General features: G+C 46.9%; 4 protein-coding genes across 5 annotated transcripts in view; 2 read left to right on the forward strand and 2 right to left on the reverse strand.

Moving 5' to 3' along the window:
- The window catches only part of NSD1 (nuclear receptor binding SET domain protein 1), a 103,585-nt gene extending 87,542 nt beyond the window's left edge, over positions 1–16,043 (forward strand). Inside the window, exons 18-21 of one of the 2 annotated variants that reach the window (XM_008578191.1) lie at positions 723–864; positions 5,360–5,466; positions 7,740–7,944; positions 9,593–16,043. In XM_008578191.1, coding sequence (XP_008576413.1) covers positions 723–864; positions 5,360–5,466; positions 7,740–7,944; positions 9,593–11,223 — 2,085 coding nt within the window. In that variant the 3' untranslated portion in view covers positions 11,224–16,043. The remainder of the gene's footprint in view (positions 1–722; positions 865–5,359; positions 5,467–7,739; positions 7,945–9,592) is intronic. The other variant, XM_008578192.1, reaches the window with a different exon arrangement.
- A 1,367-nt stretch (positions 16,044–17,410) lies between these two features.
- RAB24 (RAB24, member RAS oncogene family) lies at positions 17,411–19,679 on the reverse strand. The gene is made up of 8 exons (XM_008578193.1): positions 19,166–19,679; positions 19,016–19,084; positions 18,717–18,795; positions 18,550–18,617; positions 18,365–18,464; positions 18,093–18,143; positions 17,890–17,952; positions 17,411–17,769 (listed from the first exon to the last, which is right to left on the reverse strand). Exons 1-8 carry the CDS (start codon positions 19,280–19,282, stop codon positions 17,705–17,707), a joined length of 612 nt encoding a protein of 203 aa, XP_008576415.1. The 5' UTR covers positions 19,283–19,679; the 3' UTR covers positions 17,411–17,704.
- Positions 19,680–19,759: 80 nt separating this feature from the next.
- Positions 19,760–23,202, forward strand: PRELID1 (PRELI domain containing 1). Its single transcript, XM_008578194.1, has 5 exons — positions 19,760–20,058; positions 20,643–20,868; positions 22,092–22,205; positions 22,319–22,397; positions 22,628–23,202. Exons 1-5 carry the CDS (start codon positions 19,967–19,969, stop codon positions 22,774–22,776), a joined length of 660 nt encoding a protein of 219 aa, XP_008576416.1. The 5' UTR covers positions 19,760–19,966; the 3' UTR covers positions 22,777–23,202.
- A 560-nt stretch (positions 23,203–23,762) lies between these two features.
- MXD3 (MAX dimerization protein 3) overlaps positions 23,763–25,213 on the reverse strand; it is a 4,622-nt gene continuing 3,171 nt past the window's right edge. Inside the window, exons 5-6 of the mRNA XM_008578195.1 lie at positions 24,040–24,223; positions 23,763–23,962 (exon numbers count right to left, since the gene is read on the reverse strand). Of these exons, the coding sequence (XP_008576417.1) occupies positions 23,847–23,962; positions 24,040–24,223 (300 nt within the window). The 3' untranslated portion in view covers positions 23,763–23,846. The remainder of the gene's footprint in view (positions 23,963–24,039; positions 24,224–25,213) is intronic.

The following is a 25,213-nucleotide window of genomic DNA, read 5'->3' on the forward strand; positions in this document are numbered from 1 at the left end:
CCCCCCCCCCCCCCCCATCTTTTATTAACAGGATCCTTTGCTGGTATTCACCTTTGTAAACATTTCTCAAGTTGTAAACTTAATGGTTTGTGAGATCCTCCATTTCAGATATTCTGATCTTATTTGGGTTGGAGACTCTGCCATCAGTATTCAAATCTCCCTAGGTGTTTTCTTTTTTTTTTTTTTTTCCTTTTTTTGTCCTTTTCGTATCCGATAACGGACCGCAACCCTCAGTGTCGCGCCCGTACCGGACTGGGACCGGCAACGGTGATCGCAACCCTCGGTGTTGCGTCCGCACCTCGCTCAGCCAGTGAGCGGGAACCGGTCTGTATGTGGGATCCGAACCCTAGGCGGGAGCGCCACTGCACTCCCAAGCAGCACACTGTAGCAGTGCGCCACCGGGCCAGCCCTCCCTAGGTGATTTCTAATGTGCAGCTATATCAGATTCACCTAGTAGGTTTGTTGTAACACTGATTGCTGTGCCTCACCCTAGGGTTTCTGCTTTCATATATCTGAAGCACAACCCAGGAATTTGCATTCTAACAATTTGCCAGATAGTGTTGCTGGTCCAGGAACCACACTTTGAGAAACGTTGTTTTTGGAGAGTCAGACTTTATAAATTATTAGAGAGAATAGTCTCCGTTATTAGAGGGAATAGTCTAATTTTAATCAATAGCAGAGGTCTCAGAAAGTCTGACGAACAGCTTCTCTTGGAATTCTAGGACCGAATCATTGATGCTGGTCCCAAAGGAAACTATGCTCGGTTCATGAATCATTGCTGCCAGCCCAACTGTGAAACACAGAAGTGGTCTGTGAATGGAGATACCCGTGTTGGCCTTTTTGCCCTGAGTGACATTAAAGCAGGTAAGAATCATTTGAGGATTCTGGAGCTATGACTTTTAGGTTTTATCATCTAAAAATCCCATATGTCCTGTACTTCAAAATGAAGTTTCCAAACTCTTAAGGACACATAAGGTCTTTCTAGGTGGTACTTGGGCATGAAATATTTATTTATTTATTTATTTATTTTGCTGTGGTATAATAGACATAACCTGAAATTTACTTTAACTTTTTATGTGTATAGTTCTTTGGTATAAAGTTCATTCACATTGTTATGTAACCATTGCCACCATCCATTTTGTCGTCTCCCCCAGCTGAAACTCTGTACCTATTAAACACCAGCTCCCTATTCTACATTCTCCTCCCTTCTCCCCCCCAGCCCCCGGCAACCACCATTCTACTTTCTGTCTCTGAATTTAACTATTCTAGGAACCTCATATAAATGGAATCATACAATATTTCTCTTTTTGTGACTGGCCAATTTATCTTAGCATAAAGTCTTCATGATTGGGTGTGGATGTTTTTAAGGGACTAAATTCCCAGACCTTCAACTTTTATTTGAACTGCACACAAATTTGTCTGCTTTAAAAACTGCCAGCTCTCTGGATTTCCTTTCTCACCTTTCCTTTTACAATTGCCCTTCTTCTGCTATATAAACCAAAGATTCAACCCTTACCCAAACAGATCTTATGGGTTATGGACCCAAGGCTATTTTTAAAAACAAATAAAAAGCCCCTCACCTCTGGGGTGCCAAAGAAGTAGACATTTGAAGAATGCACACCTGTGTCATGGCCTGCCTAGGTGTTGTGTTTCTAAGAATTAGAATGTGGAAGTGAGATAATTGTATTAAGATGCTTATTTGAATTGAAAGTAAATCTGATATGGCTGAGTGGTTTCATAGTGACATTATATTATGGATATTTTTACAGATTAAAGGAGCTTTATCTGTAGCTTCAAGATTTTGATCAAACTATTTTAAGTATATATACCTATGCATATAACACCGTCCAAATTGCATGATTTTTTAAATATTTAAACTTGTGTAAAGTTTGTGAATTTTGAAATATACAAGAAAGTGCATGATTTTTCAAAATGAGTTTTGCAGGGAAATGAGCAAAACATTTTGAAGATCATCCTCCTATATTGTAGGGACTGTTACAGCGGTTAGTTACCTGTGGTCAACCGTGGTCCGAAAATATTAAATGGAAAATTCCAGAAATAAACAATTCATAGATTTTATGTTGTGTGCCATTCTGATTAGCTTGATGAAATCTTGCATCATCCTTCTCCATCCCACCTGTGAATCATCCCTTTGCCCAGTGTATCCACACTGTATACCCTAACCACCCATTAGTCACTTAGTAGCCATCTTGGCTATCTACTGTCGCCATATCTCAGTGCTTGTGTTCAGGTAACCCTTATTTTACTTTCATTACATTATATTGTTATAATTGTTCTATTTTATTATTTATGGTTGTTTATCTCCTACTGTGCCTAATTTATAATTAAACTTTATCGTAGGTATGTATGTATAGGAAAAAGTATAGTATATATAGCGTTCAGTACTATCCACAGTCACAGGCATCCACTGGGGTCTTGGAACATATCCCTATGGATAAGAAGAAGCTAATCTACTCAAACTGAGATAGGGGATGGCTGGTTAGTCCAGTTGGTTAGAGCGTGATGTTGATAACACCAAGGTCCAGTGTTCGATTCCTGTACTGGGCAGGCAACACCACCACCACAAAACAAAACTGAGATAGGACTGCCCTAGCTAGTTTGTAATTGACAATAATATAGTCCAATTATTTTTTAAACAGAAATCCCATTTGAGCATTCTGGGAGAAGACTTAAGTTCTCTTTTGCCCAGTCAGTGTTACTGATCTCAGGAAGCATTAATTAAGATAAAATAATTAAAAAGCAGTTTGGTCAGCTCTTGATTTGTTTTTCATTTTTTTTTTGTTTGTTTGTTTTGTTTTGTTTTGTTTTTTATTTAATGTGTGGGGAAAAAATTTTAAATATAATATAATCTGTGGAACTCCTTCCCCTCCTCCCCCACCCCAGTGTATTTTTTCTGTACAACTTAAATATGCTGCCCAGGAATCTTTTAAATGCTGACTTGTATCAAGCTTTTGGAATGGATGGCTTCAGAGTAAATTGTATAGATTTCTGCTTTGTAACAGGAATAATTAAGTAAGTGATACTAGGTTCCAGACACTGTTCTAAGCATATTACCTCATTTAATCCTTGCAAAAGTGCTGTAAAGTACGTGGTTATTATACTTATGTTACTTGGGTCTGACACCTCTCATTCTTCTCTCCCTTTTCTCTCTCACCACCCCAAGGGTGGAGGGGTTCCTCTTTACTGATTACTCAAATGTTATTCAATCATATGACTTCAGTTCTAATATGTCTTTTACCACCTTTCAGTACCATACTTCTGCTGAGAGCCTTCAATCTATGTCCATAGGGATGGCCTCCTCTACCATGTCTAGCCACAGATTTCTCTTCTCTCTTCTCCCCTGTTTACTTATCTCAGTAGGTTGGTGCCGAAATTCACAGACCTTGTTCCTGTCCTTACTTGGCTTCCAGTCTGCTTTGGTGGGATGGGGAAAATGAGATAGAATGTACTAAGTACCAGGCTGAGTATCTGTTTGAGCTGAGACCTGAGTACATGGAGTCAGGACTTTTCATCCAGCTTCCTGGGCTCTTCACGTACCTGTCACTATCTCCCACGTGTGCCATCCTCATTCCTCTATTTATCTCTTCTCTGATGCTCTTTTCCATCCCAATAATTGCAGACCCATCAAGGATTATTGTGTATTAGATTCTTTTCTAGAAAGGTAGCAGTGTTTCCTTTCTGAGTGCTGACACCTTCTGATATAATTTAGTCCCTTGTGTGATTATGTTCACATAGTAGATAGTCAGTGAGCAGCAAGTTATGCCAAGTATCCTGTTATTTTATATTTGTGTATGTGGTAGAGTTGCATTACAAGCACACCAAATCTAGAAAAGTTCAGTTACATACTCAAATTTTTTAATAAGAAAAAACAGTATGAATAGAATCACCAAATGTTCAATTTAGTAAGGTCACAGCAGGCATGAGACGGAAGACATGATTCTGCTGTTACCTTGGTTAGTCTCAGTTCTTACAAGCTTCTTACAGTGTGAGCCTCTCACCAGGCCACGGATGATTCTACTATTCCTACAACGTGACCCATAAATATGTCAGCTGCTTTATATTTTGCTTAATGGAAAAACAAAATAAATGTCTATTTCCAACATTATAAAAAACTATATATGTGTCACTGATAGAATGTATTTATTAACTCTGCAATGGAAAATCTTTCTAAGACTTCTGACTATGGGGCCGGCCCGGTGGCGCGACTCAGTAGAGTGTGGCGCTTGGGAGTGCAGCGGCGCTCCTGCCGAAGGTTCGGATCCCATATAGAGACCGGTCCGCTCGCTCACTGGTTGAGCGCGGTGCGGGCGCGACACCGAGGGTTGCGATCCCGTTGCCGGTCACGAAAAAAGACAAAAAGGAAAAAAAAAAAGACTTCTGACTATGAATGTTGGTCACTGTATACATTAGTTATAAGCTGTTATACCCACACAAAGGCAACTTCTTTGTATACTTACATAAAGTGCTTAAAGTTTGAAAGTTTGTGTATTTTATTTGTTCTCACAGTTATGATGAAATGAACCTTTAACAGAAAGGGGACATTTTTTGTTTTTAAAAGATGACCGGTAAGGGGATCTTAACCCTTGACTTGGTGTTGTCAGCACCACACTCACCCAGTGAGCGAACCGGCCATCCCTATATGGGATCCGAACCCGTGGCCTTGGTGTTATCAGCACCACACTCTCCCGAGTGAGCCACGGCTGGCCTAGAAAGGGGACATTTTGTACCTTAATCTGTATACCTCTTTTTAAAGTTTATAGATTACTGCTGTGTTCATTATGTCCTATTCTCCCAATAAACTTGTGAGATTGCTATTTAAAAAATGGGCTACTCAGGGTTCACATCACTCAGCTACGCTGTGGCTTAACTGTGGCCTAGATCTCTCTAGCAGTACTCTGAACTGAGATGCCTGTCTCTTGAGTGCTGCCCGGGAAGATGTGTTCACCTGGGCACAGACTAACAGGTTTTCTTCATACTACTTTCCCAGTGCCTGGGACATCAATATAGAATAAACTGGGTTTTTTTGTTTGTTATTATTAATGAATTAATATATTTTGAATCTGAGTAGTTAGAAAATATATGAAAAGCAATTTGAGATAATAACACCTATATAGTAAAAGTTATTTTGAATATTAATTGTTAAGCCATGTAAGTTTTTATGTTTTTAAGTTGTACTAGCAGATTAGTAATGTTATAGGATTAGAATTTATTAATATAGTGGGATTAGAATTAATGAATCCTTTTTATGATTTTTGAAATGAATCATTTTTTGTATTTAATACAGAAATAATGTAATTAAAAACCATAGATATTAATACTTTCATGGTCTCTTATGCAGGCACTGAGCTTACCTTCAACTACAACTTAGAATGTCTTGGGAACGGAAAGACTGTTTGCAAATGTGGAGCCCCGAACTGCAGTGGCTTCTTGGGTGTAAGGCCAAAGGTACCACCCTTCCAGACTTTTGCATTGGGAATAATGGTGTGGTCCTTCTTTCCTAACAGTTAGGGCTGAGTCTTAGAAGATACCTCTTTGAAATAATGACAGTGAACAGTTGTCATTATAATTGCAATAATTATTGTAATATATAATAATAAGGCCCCTAGCAGTTTACTAAGTATTGGGATGATCAATTTGGTTACACAAGAGAGGATCTGTGGGTATTGAAGTGTTTTGAGTGATCTGACTTTAATTGGTGATACTTTTCTATCTAAAAAGCTGTAAAGTAGGTTTCTTCCACATCTTTGTCAGTCTCAGCTAATCTCCCTCATATCTCCTAAAGCTACTTAGATTCTTGGTATATCTGTGTCTCTTTGTATCTCTCTCTCTCTCCCTTTCTCTTTCTAAAATACCAAAGAATCTGCAGTTGAATTTATGATTCTAAATGTAGTATAACACTCTAGATAAAAGTAGGACTTTTATCTACCATTATAACAAAGTATAAACATTGTTGCGTCTTGTTTTTTTATGTGTACTTTACCTGAATTATAATTCTGTATCTGTTAAGAATTGTTTACAAGTCTGTATCCCATTTCTTTAAAATATTATAAAAATTTATTTTCGGGCCGGCCCGGTGGCGCACTGGATAGTGCGCCGCTTGGGAAGCGTGGCGGCGCTCCCGCCCAAGGGTTCGGATCCCACATACAGACCGGTTCCCGCTCACTGGCTGAGCGAGGCGCGGGAGCAATGCCGAGGGTTGCAATCCCGTTGCCGGTCCCCGGTCCGGTACGGGGGCAACACTGAGGGTTGCGATCCGTTGCCGGACACGGAAAAAAAAAAAAAAAAATTTTTTTTTGGGGTCGGGCTGGGGGGGGTGTGGGGTGGGGCGCCGCTTGGGAAGCGTGGCGGCGCTCCCGCCCAAGGGTTCGGATCCCACATACAGACCGGTTCCCGCTCACTGGCTGAGCGAGGCGCGGGAGCAATGCCGAGGGTTGCAATCCCGTTGCCGGTCCCCGGTCCGGTACGGGGGCAACACTGAGGGTTGCGATCCGTTGCCGGACACGGAAAAAAAAAAAAAAAAAAAAAAAAAAAAAAAAAAAAAAATTTATTTTCGCTCTTACATAGTCTTCTTAACCATTACTTTTAGTGACTGTTTAATTTTTTATATAATGGATGGACATAATAGATGAACATCTGGATGTTTCAGGATTTTTTTATCATAAGTAACAACACATTGAAAATTGAAGTTTAATTTTGATGAAAAGTAGACTACACAGTGACTCCAATTGGATGTTTCCCATTGTGCTTTTTTGATTATGAAGCTCAACATTAAGAACTGAAAATACAAATTAGCATAGAAACCAATAAGAAAAGATTAAATGTAATAACATATGAAAATGAAGAACATCCACCAGTTATTCTTTTATCTTGTTAAATAAGAAAAATCACCTCCATATTATATTGGGTTTTGTTTTTTTGGTTAAATATTCTTTTTCCCTAAGATGTCAGTTGACTTGTTTCCTATAAATTAAAACAGTAATGTGTTTAACTCATACTTAACAGTGTTAGCTGCACTAGGGATTTCAGTTTTTACATCCTTGAGGTCTGTGTAGGACAGCAAAAATTTAGAAATGGGAGATCACTCTGGGCTGTTAGTAAACACTGGCTTGTCAGAATAGGAGGGGCCTTAATTAAGTTGTATAGATTGGTCCTGGATGTTTTTAGGCTAAGGTGAATAATGTGATGAAAGCCATGGTGTTTGGTGACAAGTGTGGCCTGCCAGGAACACAGACAGAGGAGACCTGCGGCTCAACCAGGTCTGTCCGGGGAGTGATGGACATTATCTTAATTTGACTTAAAGATGCATAGTCTTGCTGAAGGCAAGGGCCATCAATTAACTTTCTGTGTCTTCCTAACTTGTGGCTTATGAAGGTTTGTTGAATAAATTAAGAAATTTGCCTGTACACATACACATATGCAGAGTTGTCTTTAGCTTTGAAATTAGGCAGACATAAAAATAGATCTTATGTCAACAAAAAGAAACATATTTCTCTTTCATTTCATTCAGGTGACTAGGTAATTGATACAAAAGTGGTAATCAGCACTACCGTTTATTGGGTATCTGTGATATGCCAGGTGCCTTTCCTACATTTTTTCATATCTTCACAATCCAGAGAGACAGTCTCTTCCCAGAGGAGAGACTAAGGCTCAGAAAGGATAGTTAACTTGGTCAACTAATGTGTTGACAGAATGCTGACTACCCAATATCTCACCTCTAGAATCAACCCATTGCCACAGAAGAAAAGTCAAAGAAATTTAAGAAGAAGCAACAGGGGAAGCGTAGGACCCAAGGTGAAATCACAAAGGAGCGAGAGGATGAATGTTTCAGCTGTGGGGATGCTGGCCAGCTCGTCTCCTGCAAGAAGCCAGGCTGCCCAAAGGTTTACCATGCAGACTGTCTCAATCTGACCAAACGACCAGCAGGTTGGTGCCAAAGTTAATTGAGTGTTCTCTGCCAGAATTCTCAGGGTCTCATGCCATTTGCTTCAGTCTGGAAGAAAGTCCCATTTGGTCTTCTTATGCATAGGTGTGGTCAGTGTTCTCATTCTGGAAATGAATGACCACAAAGGCTTAGAATCCTTAGTTATAGAGAAGGGACTAGTAATTCACCTGCTGTTTGTCAAGTACTTTACTTACATCATTTTACCTTCCCAGCAACCCATACAGGTCAGTTTTCTTCCCATAATGCATATGGGAAAACTGAGAGTCAAGATTGGTGAGATGGCTTGTTGAAAACAGATGGAGGAGCTTTATTGAAAGCCAGGTTTTCTGACTCTGAAGCCAGTAAATCGTGTTGCCTTTCCAGAGTAAGAAAGATTGAGACAGATATGAGCCTTTGGGTTATTCTAGTCAGTAAGAGATAGGGACTGACACCCTTTTAACCACCCTCTGTACCTCCCTGCTTACCACTAGGGTGATCTCCTCCCTTGCAAAGTAGACTTTTTTCTCTGAAGGAGATTCAGTTGTATCAGTTAACACATGAGAAAGCTGCCTAGGCGGATGTAGCACCCAGGAATTTGTGGTTGGAGAGAAGTTGGTGACATTTGGGTGGTGGTTTGGGACTAGAGGATTTTAGGGATTACGATGTGCCATCTATTGTAAAGGACAAAAGAAAACGAGTAGGGAACCTTTCCCGGATGAAGAGATCATACATCACTAGTGGCCTACTTCCAAGAACTGTAGGAAATGGAGAACTTTGGGATGGAAGTGACAGGAGTTTGTTTCTGAATTGGCTTTCCTTCAATGTGTATTTGCTAATGAAATAATAGAAACTCAGGTAGTATGAGGGCAAGGCCATAGCATCAACCTATTAGTGCCAGGAAGTGGAATTGTTTCAGAATCAATTACTCAAGGCCATCACTGGCACTGGCTGTGATAGAACTGATCTTGCCTCTGTACCAAAAATGTATTTAGGGATAGAAACACTATCCATGGTTGAGACTCTCAGGTTACATGAAATAGGGGGAAGTAGATACAACCTCAGGTTAGCTTTGGTTTTTTTCCACTGATTCTGTGTGGGCAACACAGGTAAAGTTTTGTCCAGGTTTCAAGACTTAAAATTGAGCATAGGTAAATCTGCTTCCATTTTTTGTGGTTGTATATCTCTTTCCTATTCCTGTTAATAACCAAATAAGCAGGAGTGTGATAGCTGGGATATTCCTCTTTGAGTTGAATATTTAAAAGTAATTTAGAACAAATGTAGTTTACAAAAATATGAAGATAATATCTAAACATTTCTTCTAAGAGGAGCTTTGGGTCGGTTGTTTTTTTTTTTTTTTTTCCATGTTGGAAATAGTCATAAAAATATGTATTTACTTTCCTGCTTGTATATTTAGGTGATACTTAGTTGCTATTTTATACTTTGCTGTTACTTAGTGCATTGTTTTTTGCAGTAGAGAAACCTGACCTTCTGGGGAAAGAGTGGTATTAAGTTGGTGGCATAAAGTCTCTGAAGAAGGTGGCAGTTTGAAGAAGGCTTTGCAATCACTCCTGTGGACCAGTCTCAGAGCCATGGCGCATCTCACATATATCTCTTTTTACCTAAGTATTTGTTTCACACCTGTGTTTTCAGGGAAATGGGAGTGTCCTTGGCATCAGTGTGACATCTGTGGGAAAGAAGCAGCCTCCTTCTGTGAGATGTGCCCCAGCTCCTTTTGCAAGCAACATCGGGAAGGGATGCTCTTCATTTCCAAACTGGATGGGCGTCTGTCTTGTACTGAGCATGACCCCTGTGGGCCCAACCCTCTGGAACCTGGGGAGATCCGTGAGTATGTGCCTCCCCCAGTATCGCTGCCTCCAGGCCCAAGCACTCACCCGGCAGAGCAATCATCAGGAATGGCTGCTCAGGGGCCCAAGATGTCAGATAAGCCACCTGCTGACACCAACCAGACGCTGTCGCTATCCAAAAAAGCTCTGGCAGGTACTTGTCAGAGACCACTGCTACCTGAAAGATCTTTTGAGAGAATTGATTCCAGACCTCAGCCTTTAGATAGGGTCAGAGACCTTGCTGGGTCAGGGACCAAAGCCCAATCCTTGATATCCAGCCAGAGGCCACTGGACAGGCCACCTGCAGTGGCAGGACCAAGACCCCAGCTATCTGACAAACCCTCTCCAGTGACTGGCCCAAGCTCTTCACCCTCAGTCAGGTCCCAGCCACTGGAGAGACCTCTGGGGATGGCTGATCCAAGGCTGGATAAATCCATAGGTGCTGCCAGCTCAAGGCCCCAGTCACTGGAGAAAACCCCAGTCCCCACTGGTCTGAGACTTCCACCACCAGACAGACTGCTAATCACCAGCAGTCCCAAACCTCAGACTTCAGACAGAACCCCAGACAAATCCCATGCTTCTTTGTCCCAGAGACTCCCGCCTCCTGAGAAAGTACTATCAGCTGTGGTCCAGACCTTGGTAGCTAAAGAAAAAGCACTGAGGCCTGTGGACCAGAATACTCAATCAAAAAATAGAGCTGCTTTGGTGATGGATCTCATAGACCTAACTCCTCGCCAGAAGGAGCGGGCAGCTTCTCCTCATGAGGTCACATCACAGGCTGATGAGAAGATGCCAGTGTTGGAGTCGAGTTCATGGCCTGCCAGCAAAGGTCTGGGGCATATGCCGCGAGCTATTGAGAAAGGCAGCATGTCAGATCCTCTTCTCCAGCCTCCTGGGAAAACAGTAGCCCCAGCAGAGCACCCCTGGCAAGCTGTTAAATCACTCACCCAGGCCAGACTTCTTTCTCCACCTCCTGCCAAGGCTTTTTTATATGAGCCAGCAACTCCAGCCTCAGGAAGAGCTCCTGCAGGGGTTGAGCAGACCCCAGGACCTCCCAGCCAAGCCCCGGGCCTGTTGAAGCAGGTGAAGCAAATGGCCGGAGGCCAACAACTACCTGGGCTTGCTGCCAAGAATGGGCAGTCCTTCAGGTCTCTTGGGAAGGCCCCATCCTCCCTCTCCACTGAAGATAAGAAGTTTGCAACAACAGAACAGAATCCCTGGGCCCTGGGCAAAGCCTCGCCCGGGGCAGGGCTCTGGCCCATGGTGGCTGGACAGACACTGGCACAGTCTTGCTGGTCCACTGGGAGCACACAGACATTGGCACAGACTTGCTGGTCTCTTGGGAGAGGGCAAGACCCCAAACCAGAGCAAAATACACTTCCAGCTCTTAACCAGGCTCCTTCCAGTCACAAGTGTGCAGAATCAGAACAGAAATAGTACCAGTAAATTTCACATGAAGAGACAAGCTGCCCCCAGGGTACCATTTGGGGAGGGGAAATCTTTTCTTTCTTTTTTCCCCTTAAAAAACAGACCTACCCCAACAGTGTATAACTTTTCCACTGTTATACTTTCCGTATACCCCAACAATCAGAACTCTTGTGACGTTAGCTAGTGGGGGCTTGTGGTTGTGTGAACCATGTATGGAAACCCAAGTGGGCCCCAGCCAAGGAGACAGACAGACCTGGGTCTCTTTCCTGCAACTTTTACACATGGTCAATGTGAAATAAAAAGTCCACTCTGGAATCAAGCATGGAATTCAATTCCGCTGGTCAGGTTGGAAGGTATAGGGGCTCTCAAAGCTATTTCCCCAGCCCAACAGAGGTCTGTCAAGGGCACCCGATGAACTCTTGGGAGGAACTGATGTTCACTCAAATCAGTGGCAATTTCCTGAGCATTCACGTGAGCAAGGTTGGTGCTAGTCACTGACAGGAGATAAAGAAATAAGGCCTGATCCCTGTGAGCCTAGCATGCCTGTCTAGGTTCCCAGGCTGTTTTCAAGAACCTTTGACCAGGAAGTTCTAAGGGGCCCTGGGGCTCCATACTCAGTTTGAAATGTCCTTTGTGGCCCCAGAAACTGTGTTGAGTAAGTGTTTCCTACTTGGGGTGTGCGTGAGTATGTGTGCATGCATGCACACTCATGCCCAAATCTCTCTAGATGGAAGGGTGCTGCTTGAGGCCAAGTGGGCCTGTTGGCTGGGGCAGCCATTGTTGCTACTTCTGTCTGGGCCGTGCAGAGTCTGAAGATTTGTCCTTGGAGGAGCAGCTCATTGGGGGGTGCTGGACTCTATGAGAATGTACTGGTGGAAGAAGGCAATTGGCAAGCTTACCTTTCTTTTCTACCGATTTTTCTCCTTTTACATGAACCTAACCCATCCCCATTCCCCCAAACACTCAGGTGCTTTCAGATTTCAGTGTCTCGGGCAGTGGACATAGGGAGTCTCTGGCAAGCTCTGAGCTAGACATACCAGCTTCAGGAGTGCCAGATCCTCGTGGAAAATTACTTTTCCCTTGATCCTTTGCCCTCCTAACTGGACGGAGGGAGTCCTCTTCTGCACCTCCCTGAGAATTGCTGTGCTCTCTATTGAGAGCACCTGCCTGCTGACTTAGCTCAAAGGCAAGCCAGAACCCTTCCCCTAAGACTGGTGAGATGTGGTGTTTAGAGCAATGTCCAGTCTAAAAGATGACTCCACATAACTGCTGATTATTTGTTACTGCTGCCCTGAGCTGGGGCCTTAGGGCTGGGAAATCTGTTGGTGCTATCCTGCCCTTCCATTCACCCAGCTCACTGACTGCCAACAGGAAGTGCTGTTTGGCTAGTTCCTTCCCACTCACCCACCCCTCCTTTGTCCCTAGACCAAACATGTTTACCTCTCTGCTTTGCCAACTTAGCTAGCAGCTTTAGCCAACAGGCCATCTCCTGGCCATTCTGTCTCAGTTATGGCTTTTACACCCTCAACAGGATTCTGTATTTCGTCCCAGTTTCCTCCTCCTAAGTTCTATTGAAGTTACTCCCATCACTTCCAAGGAGGGAACAGTAGTTGTTATAAAAGCATTTGCGCTTTATATAAAGATTAAAAATAGAATCTGCTTTTATTTCCCAAAGTCTGTCTCTGAGGTTGAGACTCTTGAACTCAGGCAGAGGGACGAGGCTGGGTAGGGCTGTCCCGAATTTCGGGGCTTATCCCTGCATTTCACTGAGACCTCGGAATCTCCTCTGTGAATTCCACCTGCCTAGTTCTCCCCTTTCATCCTCTCTCTCTTCCCACATCATCAGAGAGGAAAAGCTCTTTGTTCAAAAGGAAGAGAAAACGTAAAGCATCTTATTTTCTTTTAGAAGAATTTTAAACCACAAAAAAGATATTTTTAAAGAAATTCACCCAGAACATTAAAAGTTCATTATATTAAGTATTTATCATGTGTGAGAATAATAAGTATATAACTGCAGCTAGTAGGTCCCTTTCCCTAATCTCTTAGGTTGTATGAGTAGGGTTTGCTTGGTGCCAGTCCTGTGCCCTTTCCTCTCCTGTCATCTGTAGTTGTGATCAGAAAAAAGGTATCCACACTGCACTGTCAGAATCTCCTTTCACTGTGTTGTGTGTTAAATTACCGTAGCTCTTTGTTTCATGAAATAAACTGTGAATTTTGGGGGGTGGGGGGCGGGGCGGGGGCTTGCAGGCTATGTAAAAATTTTAAGTGGAGAAGTTTGATCCTGGTGTAGCTTCTCTGATGTAGGCTTTGGTAGGTAATTGACTTGACAGCCTTCTAGATATGTCTCACAGGACAGGCAGGAGTGAGGGAAAGAGGACCATGATTGGCCGCTTTGTGGTTTTGTTTTGGTTCTTTCCATTCTCCACCATTCACTGGAGGCTTAGTTCCAGACCTGCCTGGGGAAAAAACTTCTGAGCCGTACTTGGTTTGGAGGGGGCCGGTTCTTTACCTGAATGGATGGGCAGCCAGGCTTCCATCCAGGGCCATTTAAAGACTCTCAGTTTGTTGAATGGAAACTAGAAATTTGAGCTATTGGGCATCTATAGCAGTATCTGATACTAGATTGTTAAAATCATGACAGTAGTAACTGCTCAGTTAGAAGCAAAGGCAGAACAACTGTTGGAAAATGAGATTTGTATGAAGGTGGGGCGGGAGTGACCTTGCCAGCCCTTCACACTTCTGAAGCCTATAATGAGACACTTTCTCCAAGCGGGTGTGAATCGCAGTTAAAAGGAAATCTTTTATCTTAGAAACTTCTGGTCATTGTGCAGGATGGTATTTTGGTATTTGTTGTTTGGCTAAGTGCTTGGGAATTGGGATCTCAACAGAATCTGCCCCCTAGCCAGCTCCCCAGGAAGCATTTTCCAAGGGCAAGCCAAAGGTTGAAATGTTCGATAGGTAGCTAGAAAGCCAATACGTCTCCTAGCCCTGTTAAGTCGGGGAAAAAAAAATTAGGGAAAATGTGGAAATTCAAAGACTTATTTGCTTCTCTGCTGGAGCCAACCCATTCGAATAGCAAAATATTGCTACAAAAGCATCCATTTTTAAAAGTCTGCTTTCCCCTAAAGTTACTGAGTTTGAGATTAATTAAATCACTGTGTTGATCTTCTTAACCAAATCCACATCTTTAGCATTGATGAAAATAACTTTTATTCTTCACAATCTCTATCCCACACTACAGTCAGGGCATGAAATGAACTAATGATCCTTAAATTGGGCTCTGCATTGTCTACTCAGTGGAGCTGAACTCCCAGGTTGTAGTTGTCATGTTGCCTCATGAGAATAGAATGTCTGGAAGGAAGTCTGGTCCTGGCAGCTTCCCCTGTGGAGAGTAATCAGGAGAGCACTAACCTTGGATGGGTTTTACCCTTAGCCTCCTATAAAGCAGGTTTTCTCCTAAGGCTTTTTTTGGATATTGTCATCTTCCTGGGGTTTGTCAGACAAGAGGTCTGAGGGGCCCAGCGTCCTAACCTCTCTGAGATCATGGCAGAAAAGGAGCCGCCTCATGCCCCTCTTCCTGCTGAGTAACGTTTGAGCTGTTCCATGTGTTAGACATTCCAGAACATGTAGAGCCAGGTAGCTGCTGCATGAGACTTTCATTGGCTGTGGCCAATTAGTTCTCAGCTGAGCTTCCTAGGGCCATTGCAGCAGGGCCAGAGGTTGCTGTAGTATAAATTGAAGTAAGAATAGATAATTGCTTTGTACACACAAAAAATGTAATGATGGTGCTAATTTCATGGTATAAATAAGCACTGCCAAGGACTGAGGGATTGGCAACTTGAGGAAACCCTGTTCCTGTTTGGGAAGAAGAGATTTTATGTAGAAAGGTTTTTTTTTTTTTTTTTTTTTGAGGCTCTATAGAGGTGGGGAGAAGGCAGAGCCTCAGTGAAGCCTGCACCCAATCCTGGAGTGGTCTAGAGCAATCCAGAGGTGAAAAGAGATCCCATATCCAGAGGAAGGTGGCCATTGAGTTTCTCAGGGCTGGGGTCACCTTGTCCATAGCCTCCGTCCACACTGCCTGGAACAGGTTGGTAGATAGCTCTGGGTGTGGGGTCTCCATCGGTTACCTTCTGCCCCTCTCTACCTCTTCGACTCTCATGGGAGCACCTCTATTGCTTATGAAGATTAAGGGTAATATTTCTTAAGGAAGTGGAAAGAGTTTATTTTAATTAGAAATCCACAACCTCGAAAGAAATGTTTCCTACCAACATAAGCAAAAACAGCACATGTTAAACTCTTATGTGGTCCCTTCTCTAGAGCCGCTTTCCCATGACTTTCAAAACATCAGGCTATTGAGGGGCTTCAGGTGTAACACCCTGGAAGTTAAGCAAAGCTTTGTGAACAAGAAATGAGCACAGGGAATGCAATCAGGAACAAATGGTTCTGGTGCTTTAGACTTCCGGGGTCAGGGCAGAGCAGGCGGTCTCCAGGTCTGAGGTGGGTGCTGCCTGTGTGTGCATGTAGGTGAGAATGTGTTGAAGGTGGGTAAGTGCAGCACACAGGAGCTCATGGAGGAGCAGCTTTCTAGGTCTTGGCAAAGAAACAAGCTGACAATAGAGATCTATCTTTATATTAAGAAAGGGGCGAGGTGGGGTCAGCAAAGGTCCATCAATATTTTTTTGCCTCTCACCCCCAAAGATTGTCAGCTGTAAGTGAAACTCCTAGTGAAAAAGAGGGGAGCCCTGTGATAGGAGTCCCCATAAACATGTACTGTAATTCTTTGTATATAGAAAAAAATTACTGTAAAGTAAAGTTTAACTTTACTCTTATGGCCCTTGCCCTGTGTTTTGTTTTATTGTCCGTGGGGAGATGTAGCGTAACAGGAGGGAGGATTGGTTTGGGGTGAGAGAAGTCAGCCTGAGATAGTTCCCCAGGGCTGGGGAACGAGGGTGAAGGGGACACTGCAGAGCTGAGCCCTTCCTCTAAGCACTTTATGGGAGTGGTGTGGGTTTTCTCCTAGTAGCCACCAGCTGCCTAAGTGTCTTTCTCCCCTGTTGGGAGTGGCTGGCATCAATTTCAGTCCCCCTCCACAGGAAGCCTCCATCACTTATGAAGGAAGGGTATTTTGAGGAATTGGATTCATTCATTCATTCATTCAGCACCACACTCTCCCAAGTGAGCCACGGGCCGGCCCCAGGAATTGGTTTTTATAAAAGGAAGTGAAACCAAAGCACTTTTGAGTGTGAGTCTGACCATGTTGGTCACATTTTAAATTCTTCAGAGGCAAGCGTTGGGCACTGCAGAGGACTCAGCCCAAGCCTAAAGGCAGGAAAGCAGAGGCAAAGGATGAGCTGGAAGGTGGGGCCCCTGGCCTGGGGCCACACTTCTCATACCGGAAAAGACTGCAATATGTTTCCTTTTGGTTAAACAGGAAGCATTAGCCCCATTTACAGTAATACCTGATCCTTCAGAAATATTTGGACCTTCAAGGCCTAGTACTTTGGGGGAAACTTTGGAGTTGGCCTCCCCTTCTGACCTAGTCCTGAACTTCCTCTCTTCAGCAAAATGCCTGCAGAGGAAGAGTGTGGGAAAAGCATATAGTACTAGAATTACTTTTCACTTAGGATCTTCTCAATCCTGAGCTAGGTAGTAGTCACCTCATTTAATAGATGAGAAACTGAAACTTAGGGTTTAAATACCTTTTCTAAGTAGCTGAATTGAATCCAAATCTGGATCCAAAAGACCTTTCTGTCTTGCAGAACCTAAGATTTTTCTACCATTAAGCTACACTGAAGGATGTCACTGGGAAGCTCAGGAGAAGTCACAGGCCTGACTCGGGCCCAAGCATGACAGATAGGCAGCAGAACCAGCCAGATCAAGCTGTCTTGAGGTAGGAGTGCTTGACCCTTTTATCTCTGGGCAACTTAAGTGCTCTTTTTGGCACCCAGAAAGATTGTGAGCTTTGCACTGCCACAATCCCAGCATCTCACCCTGTCTTGTCCCCACTAAAGAATAGGAAAGACCCCTTTGTTTCTCTGTTACCTCAGCCGCAAAGCTGGGGGAAAGTTACTTGGTGTCCAAAAGAAAATAAAAGATGGGAGGAGCCTTAATATAGGAAGTAAGAGGCCAGCCAGATGGCCCCAGAAAGAACTAGGTGTCTTGACACCCGATTCACACAGCAGGGAAAGGGGCTGAGTGTGATTCACAGTGCATTGATTTTATTTACAGATCAGAAGCTACTTAAATAATCTGCAGACACAAGTGCTGTCCAGGGCAGAAGCCTGGGGTCCAAATCAGCCCTTAGCCCTCCTCATGCCCACAGTCAGCTCAATGCTGCCTCTGTTCCATGGGCCAGCACAGGCAGGTGTCACCTCTGCTGTCATGGGAACCTGGGGTAGCTCAGACATTTGACCTCCCAAGCCCAGACAAGAGCTGGGTCCAGCCCCTCTGGGGAATTCCTTTAATTCCCCCAGGCCAGGTGAGTAGTGACTCAGTGATGACAACAGCTGTAGAAGTAGGGGTTTGTCTTCTGGCCCAGATCCACGCCCTTGTCCTCTGTCAAAGAGAGAAGTGGCAGCTCAGAACCATTCTGCTGGGGGGATCAGATAACTCATGAAGGGGACTAGATGCTGTGGGCCGAGAGGAAGTCTCCATAAAGGCTGGGGAAGCACACACCTGTCATCACCTGGAAGGCAGCCACACTGATGTAATCCTCCGCCACTTTCTGGAAGAGCTCGTCTGGCAGGAAAAACAATGACCAGTGAGGGCCCAATGCCAGTAGCCCTGGGATCTCCCTGTGACCCAGCCCTTTGGGCTCTATTCTGCTTCCTCTGGTGCTCCTGCCTGTTCCTGTTGTGATGCCCCAGGACAGCACTCACCCACACTCTGGCCTGTCTTGCTGGATGTTTCAAAGAGCTGAGCTTTGATATCTGTAAAGAAAAGTGACTAAAGCCTCATACCTGAAAATCAGGTAGACATAGACAAAAGGGAAGACAGCAATTCAGGGAGTCTCCTGGACCCTACAGGTTAAAGGAGGCCAAAGAGCCCTCCTAGGGCACCTTGCCATGGCAGCCAAGGTGGTCCCTACTTCTTGTGACCCACCCAAGGAGCCACACACACCCCCCACCCCCAGGGGCTGAAAAGCAGCTACTGTCTGCATAGTCCTGGACGTCATGAAAGTCCACACGTCGACGACGTCGGTCCTCCTCCAGCAGGTCACTCTTGGTGCCACACAGGTATATTTGACAGCCCTGGGGCAGAAGTCAAGGCCAGGGTCACCTCCACAGACCAACAGAGCCCCAGCCCCTGGTCTTCTGGCAAGGTCTGGCCACCCACCTCCTCTAGGCTGCGCAGTTCCTTCACCCAGAACTTAGCTCGCTCAAAGCTGCTGCTGTCTGTGAGGTCTTGGTATGGGGCAAAAAGGAGACACAACCAACAGTCAGAGGTTCTCTTGAGGCCACTCACCCCTTTTTGCTTGAGGAACAGACCGGAACTCCCCTTACCATAGCAGACGATGGCAGCCTTGGCACCCCGATAGTAGATTCTGCTCATGGCCTCGTAGCGCTCAGAGCCTGCTGTGTCCTAAAGGGCAGGGTGAGGCTCAGCCCTGGCCTCAATTACTTGGCTACTCCTTAAGACTGCAAACTAAGCCCATGTCTTCCAGACCCCCATTTTCCAGAAGAGAAAACTAGAGTCTAGAGGAGAAATGGCTTCTATGAGGCGGCAAATCGGCCAGTAATAGGCAGGAGATAAGCCTCCTCAGGAATGGGTTTCCCCAAGACTAGATGACCAGGGGACTTACCCAAATACCCAAAGTCACTGTCCGGTCTCCGACGGACATCACCTTGGCCACGAATGCAGCCCCGATGGTCTGCAAGGAGGGGGAAGAGATCAGGGCTGCGGGTGCAGGCTAGCGCCTTCCCACACGTGTCTGGCTCCGCGGGGTACTCACATTCTGATAGGGCCCCACCAGGAAGCGGTCGTGCACATATCGCTCTACCAGGCTCGTCTTGCCCACATACTCTTTCCCCAGCATCACCACCTTGACGTCCACGCGCTGCCCGCTCATGCTCCCGGGGCCGCCTCACCCACGTCAGGGTCCTGATCAGGGACCGGAGGCAAACCCGGATCTCCACTCGGTCCACGCAGCAGCCAAGCCTCAGACCCCGACCCCAAGCGTCAACCTACTATTGGAGACACCGTAACACCGTGTCGGGCTCCAGCCGTGGCCTCGCACCTCGGCAGCGCCCCTGTCCCCGCTCTTTGGCCCCGGGAACCGATGATCCTTCGAAGAGACCAAGACCCGGGGCGGCCTGGGATCACGCGGGGCAGCGCCCTCAACGGCGCTGCACGCCGCCGTGCAGCTTGCTCCGTCGCTCGCCCTCCTGCTCGCTCGTTTGCCTGGCTTACGCTCCGCTCCGGCTCGGATCCCCAACCGAGCCTGGGGACCCCTCCAACCCTGCTCGGACCCCCAGCGCCGCAACTCCCGCGGGAGGGGAAGACAGCGCGAGGGGGCGGGTCCAAGAGGTCACGTGTACGGGCGCCGGAAGTGGCGGGTACTATGCGGCTGCGCCGGAAGTGGCGCGCCGCTGGACAAGTCCTCATGGCGGCGGCGGCGGCTTGGGCGCGGCGCGGTGGTGACTGAGCTGCGATCCTGGCGGGCGGGCGCCAAGCCCTGGCCCGGCTTCCGTGTGTCTACCGGGCTACGCACCCCTGATGCTGCGCGGGTGCTGAGCCCGCCCCGGCCAGGAAGATGGTCAAGTATTTCCTGGGCCAGAGCGTGCTCCGGAGTTCCTGGGACCAAGTGTTCGCTGCCTTCTGGCAGCGGTACCCGAATCCCTACAGGTGCGTGGCCCTGGGAAGAGCACCCCCCGCTCTCTATTTGGGGATTGAAGTGTGGGCACCCCTCGAGTAATGGGGCCAGGAAGGACTCGACATCGAGTCCGACGTAGGGAGTTGCCAGAATCGTGGTCGTCTTTAGGACACGAGGACCTTATCGGGGAAGCAGCCAGGCCAGGCCTGCAAGGCCCTGGAAGAAGGCTGAGACTGAGCGGTGATTTACTTGAGACCCTAGTCTAAAGTTTTCTCTCCTCAGGACGGTGAGATGGGAATAGGGGGCGGTACAGGAGTTGGGAGGGATCTTGTGGTTGGAAATTCGGGTACTTATTTCCTCCTCTGTCCGTGGCGCGCTCCAGTGGTGCAATAAATTATAAGGTCGAACCCTGCTGGAAGGCCCAGGAATCCAGGTCAGGGAGGAAGCAGAAGTTGGAATTTGCCCTGGGATAGGCTCAAGGGACTCTCAGTTCAGGTCTAAGCCATAGCACAGATCACTCTGCAAGATAGTGGCAAGGCATGGCTGCAAATGGGAACCCCAACAAGAGGTCTCAGGGATCGTCTCCTGAGGGTCACCTTCACTCTGACACCTTCAGCAAACATGTCTTGACGGAAGACATAGTACACCGGGAGGTGACCCCTGACCAGAAGCTCCTGTCCCGGCGACTCCTGACCAAGACCAACAGGATGCCCCGCTGGGCCGAGCGACTGTTTCCTGCCAATGTTGCTCACTCGGTGTACATCCTGGAGGACTCTATTGTGGACCCACAGAATCAGACCATGACCACCTTCACCTGGAACATCAACCACGCCCGGCTGATGGTGAGATCTCCCTTGGTCCCCCCCAAAATAGAGAGCTTCTCAGGTACACGTGGCTAGAGAGCCATGAGGGAGCTTGTGTGGTCTGAGTTACTGAGGAGCAACGGCTGTATAGTACAACCTCAGATTATCTTCCTTTTAGCTGGTCAGCTTCTCTGCACCATTCATACAACAGGGGAGGACTACCTATTTTACAGAGTTGTTGCAGTTACCAAACACACAGCACTCACATCATGTATGGCACACATACACTGTAGGTTGGGCCCACAGGAGTGATGCTGAGGGAGGGAGGCAGTGGTTTTCAAAAAGGCATCCATCAAGCTGTCAGGTGCTTCGGATGTGCCTTGGGGAGGGGCTCTGGGCCCCTTGCCCCACTTTGACTAGAAGAGTTCCACCATTATTTGTCTTAACTAATGAATTTGTGCCTGAGATTTTGGGAAAAGGGTTTCCTTATACTTTGATCTCTTGCCCTTAAAAAAGCTTGAAAATCCATGGCCTAAGGAGCATTCTACCGTATCTTTTTACATGTGAACACCCTGAAAGCTTTCAGATAATTATTTCTACACTTATCTTCACGATAACCTTGAGAGGTGGGTATTACTCTGCTGTGCAAAAAGGGAAGTGAGGTTCAGAGAGGGGAAGTGTCCTACAAGGTCAGAGTGAGTAGGCACCTTACTCTGCCCCAGAGCCATCTGAAGTCATCTCAGATGACTACATGAGGGCACTACTTCTGTGTTTGGTAAGTTACCAAGATAGTAATCCAGCTAGCTGTGAGAGTGTTTTAACTGTTTCTCCTGGAGCTAGTGGTCCACTGTCTCCTCTCTGATAATGACAGCTGTGATGATTGTCAGATATCTGTTTTTATATGTCAGGAAGCTTAAGACCTGCAGTGGGTAGAAGGCTGAAACACTGTCATGTCTAGACACAAAGATACAAAACAAAATCCAGAGCTAGGATGGGGCAGGAAGGCCCTCTGCTGATCTCAAAAAACCACAAGCCTTCTAATTTTAAGGGTCAGAAGAGAAGTTTTAGTGAGGAAACTGACGTTTTTTATGGCCTTCTTGCTTGCTCTCTGTCTGTAAATGCCACTGGTCTGATAAGGGGGAGAAATGGGTTTTCATTTTATTGCTTCTCCTCGTGAGAAGAGGCAGGGGATAAAGTTTACATGCAAGCTGGCAAAATGAAAGACTACCCCGCAATTGTGCTTGGCCTGACTCCCTGCACAGGTGGTGGAGGAACGATGTGTTTACTGTGTGAACTCTGACAACAGTGGCTGGACCGAAATCCACAGGGAAGCCTGGGTCTCCTCTAGCTTATTTGGTGTCTCCAGAGCTGTCCAGGTGAGCAGTGTTATGGGGGCTCTGGGACCCTGGGGATCAGAGCTTTTGGCTTTGAGGCTGGGTTGGGAGTCAGTGTGCAGCTCAGAATCCTCCCCCTTCTCATCTTTTGCCAGGAATTTGGTCTTGCCCGGTTCAAAAGCAATGTGACCAAGACTATGAAGGGTTTTGAATACATCTTAGCCAAGCTGCAAGGTGAGAGCTCTGGGCACTGCTTGGGGGAATCTCATAGGGAGAGGCTGGAGTCAAGAGTCTGGGACTCCTAGTCTGTACTGGAAGCAAATACTACCTTTCCAATGGGGCCTGACCAAGAGGAGCTGAATGTCATGGTGGGAGTGGCTTATCTTCACAGGGGGAAGGGGTGTGTGTGATTAAGTGGGTCTTCTAGGCATCATCTGAAGCCAATCCCCTGCCCTTTGCTACAGGTGAGGCCCCTTCTAAAACACTTGTTGAGACAGCCAAGGAAGCCAAGGAGAAGGCAAAGGAGACTGCACTGGCAGCTACAGAGAAGGCCAAGGACCTAGCCAACAAGGCAGCCACCAAGAAGCAGCAACAGCAGCAGCAATTTGTATAGCCAGTCCAGGTCTGGGTGTAGTCTGGGCCCTCCACACCACAGCACACCAGACAGCTCGGCTCAACTCCCTCTGCCCTCTCCCCATTGTACTTTACTATTAAAAGTAAATTTCCAGCCCTATCTACTGTCTGGGTGGTGGGTTGGGGGTGGGTGTCCTGTTTGGCATCTGCAGTATACCAGGCATGTCATCCAGGTCTGAGCTGGGCCTGCTTGTTCCCCCATTGGGCAGCTGAGGACAGAGGCACAGAGAGGTGTGGTGATTTGCCCAGGGTCACAGACAGTATGCAGGTGAGGTGGTAATAAACGATAGACTGTAAGCTCCACGAGGGCAGGGCTCTTTGTTTTCTGATGTGTCCCAAGTACCTGGAACAATATCTAGCACATAATAGGCACTCAATAAATATTGGTTGAATTCAATCAGCCCTAGCTCTGAAGTCAGAAAACTTTGCTTTGAATCTTGATTCCACTGTTTCCTGGCTTTGGGCCTCAGGCAAGTCACATTACTGAGCCTCAGCTCCAATATCTGCAAAGTGGAGACAGAACCACCTCCAAGTCAGGAGGATTAAATGTGCACTGCCTGGCATGGTCAACAGTGTTAGTGGTGGCTATTGATCTTATTTCCTCTTTTCCAGTTTTTCTGTGGCTGGGAGTTCCCCTCTTTTCATCAGGCAAGACCATGGACAGGGGAAGTTATGAAAGAGGCTTTTAATGAAAATACTATACAGTATATGCGGGGCAAAGGCCAGGGGGCCTTGTCCAGGAAGGAACATGAAGCTCTGAGAGGTTTCCTGCCCCCACAGGGGCAGCAGAGCCAAGTGCTACAAAAAATGTAGGAAAGGGCGGCCCAGGCCCAATCTACCTGCACTGCAGGGCTGGTAAGGCCCCAGGCGCCACGTCCCCCCAGGAGGGACCACCTGGCAGCTAGCACTTGTTCCCATGTAAAGGTCCTTTTAGTCCACTCCAACAGATGATGCTGAGCAGCCCTTGAGGCTTGAGGGGAGCTCCTGCTGGCACTGTCAGCCCAGCGGTGTGAGGGTGATCAGGGCAGAGGCCTGCTCAGCTGGCAGGCATCATAGCCAGGCGCTGCCGCTGTGCGAGTAGCTGTGCTCCTGGCTGGCGCTGAAGCCCCGCAGCAGCTCAGCCTCGCCCCCGAACACCAGGCTCTCCACATCCACCTCTAGCTCCTCTGCACAGGGAGGGGTCCAATCAGAAGACCTGGTCCACCCGGACAGCCACATGCCCCCTCAGCTTCAGGGCACTCACCTTGGTCTGAGTCGGAGCGCTCAGAGGAAAGGCCTGAAGAATCCAGGCTGTCCGCCCGCAGCCGCTCCCGCTCGCCCACCCCTGCCGGCCCCCGGAGCTGCTCCAGCTGCCGCCGCAGGCTCTGCTGCTGACTATGCAGCTTTTCCTTGAGCTGCCGGGCCCGCTGCTCCTGCTCCTCCAGCTTCTGCAGGTTCCATAGGAGCAAAGGGCTGGGGTCAGCTGCTGGGGGGCTTGGGTCTCTCACCCCAACACTGCTCAGCAGCAGGCCATGGCCACACGGGGCTTCAACCCACTCCAGAAAGGTGGCTCACTTAAATCTGGACCCGAGAGTTGCTCCCACACCCTCTGAGAAGCCAGCCCCCTCCTGCCCTTCTGTACCACATAAATGGCCTATGAGAGTTCTGTCTAGTTGGGGGGGGGGGGGGCACCACAATCTCAAAGGTCTTTGGGGCCTGATCAAGTGATGTAAAGGGGTGGGGTATTCTGGTGTCAAGCAATAGGAAGTGGGGGGGATGCAGCACACTGGTGAGTGCATACTCCTGCTTAATGAAGCAGCCACAGCTATGTTCCAGCCAGTTGGTGCCACATGGAAATAGGCCCAATGCTGCCAGATCTTTCCATTTCTTTAAGAGAAGGTGGAAAATCAGTTTTCATGTCAATGTTCTTTGAAGTGCTGCTGACTAAATTTTTAGAAAACTACAGACCAAACAAAGGCTTCCAATTTGTCACATCTGCTCAAGATCCTCCCAGGAGCCCTAAGACTTCAGCATTAATACCTTCATCTGCCCCAACTCCCACCTGAGCTCTGCCAGCCCTGAAGTTCCAGGAACTGGAAGGCCAAGGGCCCTCCCATGCAGAGCCCGTAGTGGGCAGAGCCTGAATTCAGTCATTCAACAAGAAGGGGAGAACTGGGGTGAGGGGGCATTTGGACTGGGTGTAAAAGAATAAGAGCTGCATAGGCAAAGATGGGGGAGGAGGAAGCATCAAGGCAGAGGGAGACTAGGAAGAGCATGGAGAGTTCAGCTTTTTCTATGGGGAATGTGGAGAGACAAGACCAAAAAAGCAGTCCAGCATCAAGGCCTGGCCTATGAGGGGCCTTGAGTTCTACAGGAAGTAAGGAATTGCAGCTCTGTCCTGTCAGGAGTGAGCCACTTGCTGGGGGGGGGGGGGGGGG

This window comes from Galeopterus variegatus, unplaced genomic scaffold (genome assembly GCF_000696425.1).
Source record: "Galeopterus variegatus unplaced genomic scaffold, G_variegatus-3.0.2 Scaffold1642, whole genome shotgun sequence".
Classification (NCBI taxonomy): Eukaryota; Metazoa; Chordata; class Mammalia; order Dermoptera; family Cynocephalidae; genus Galeopterus; species Galeopterus variegatus.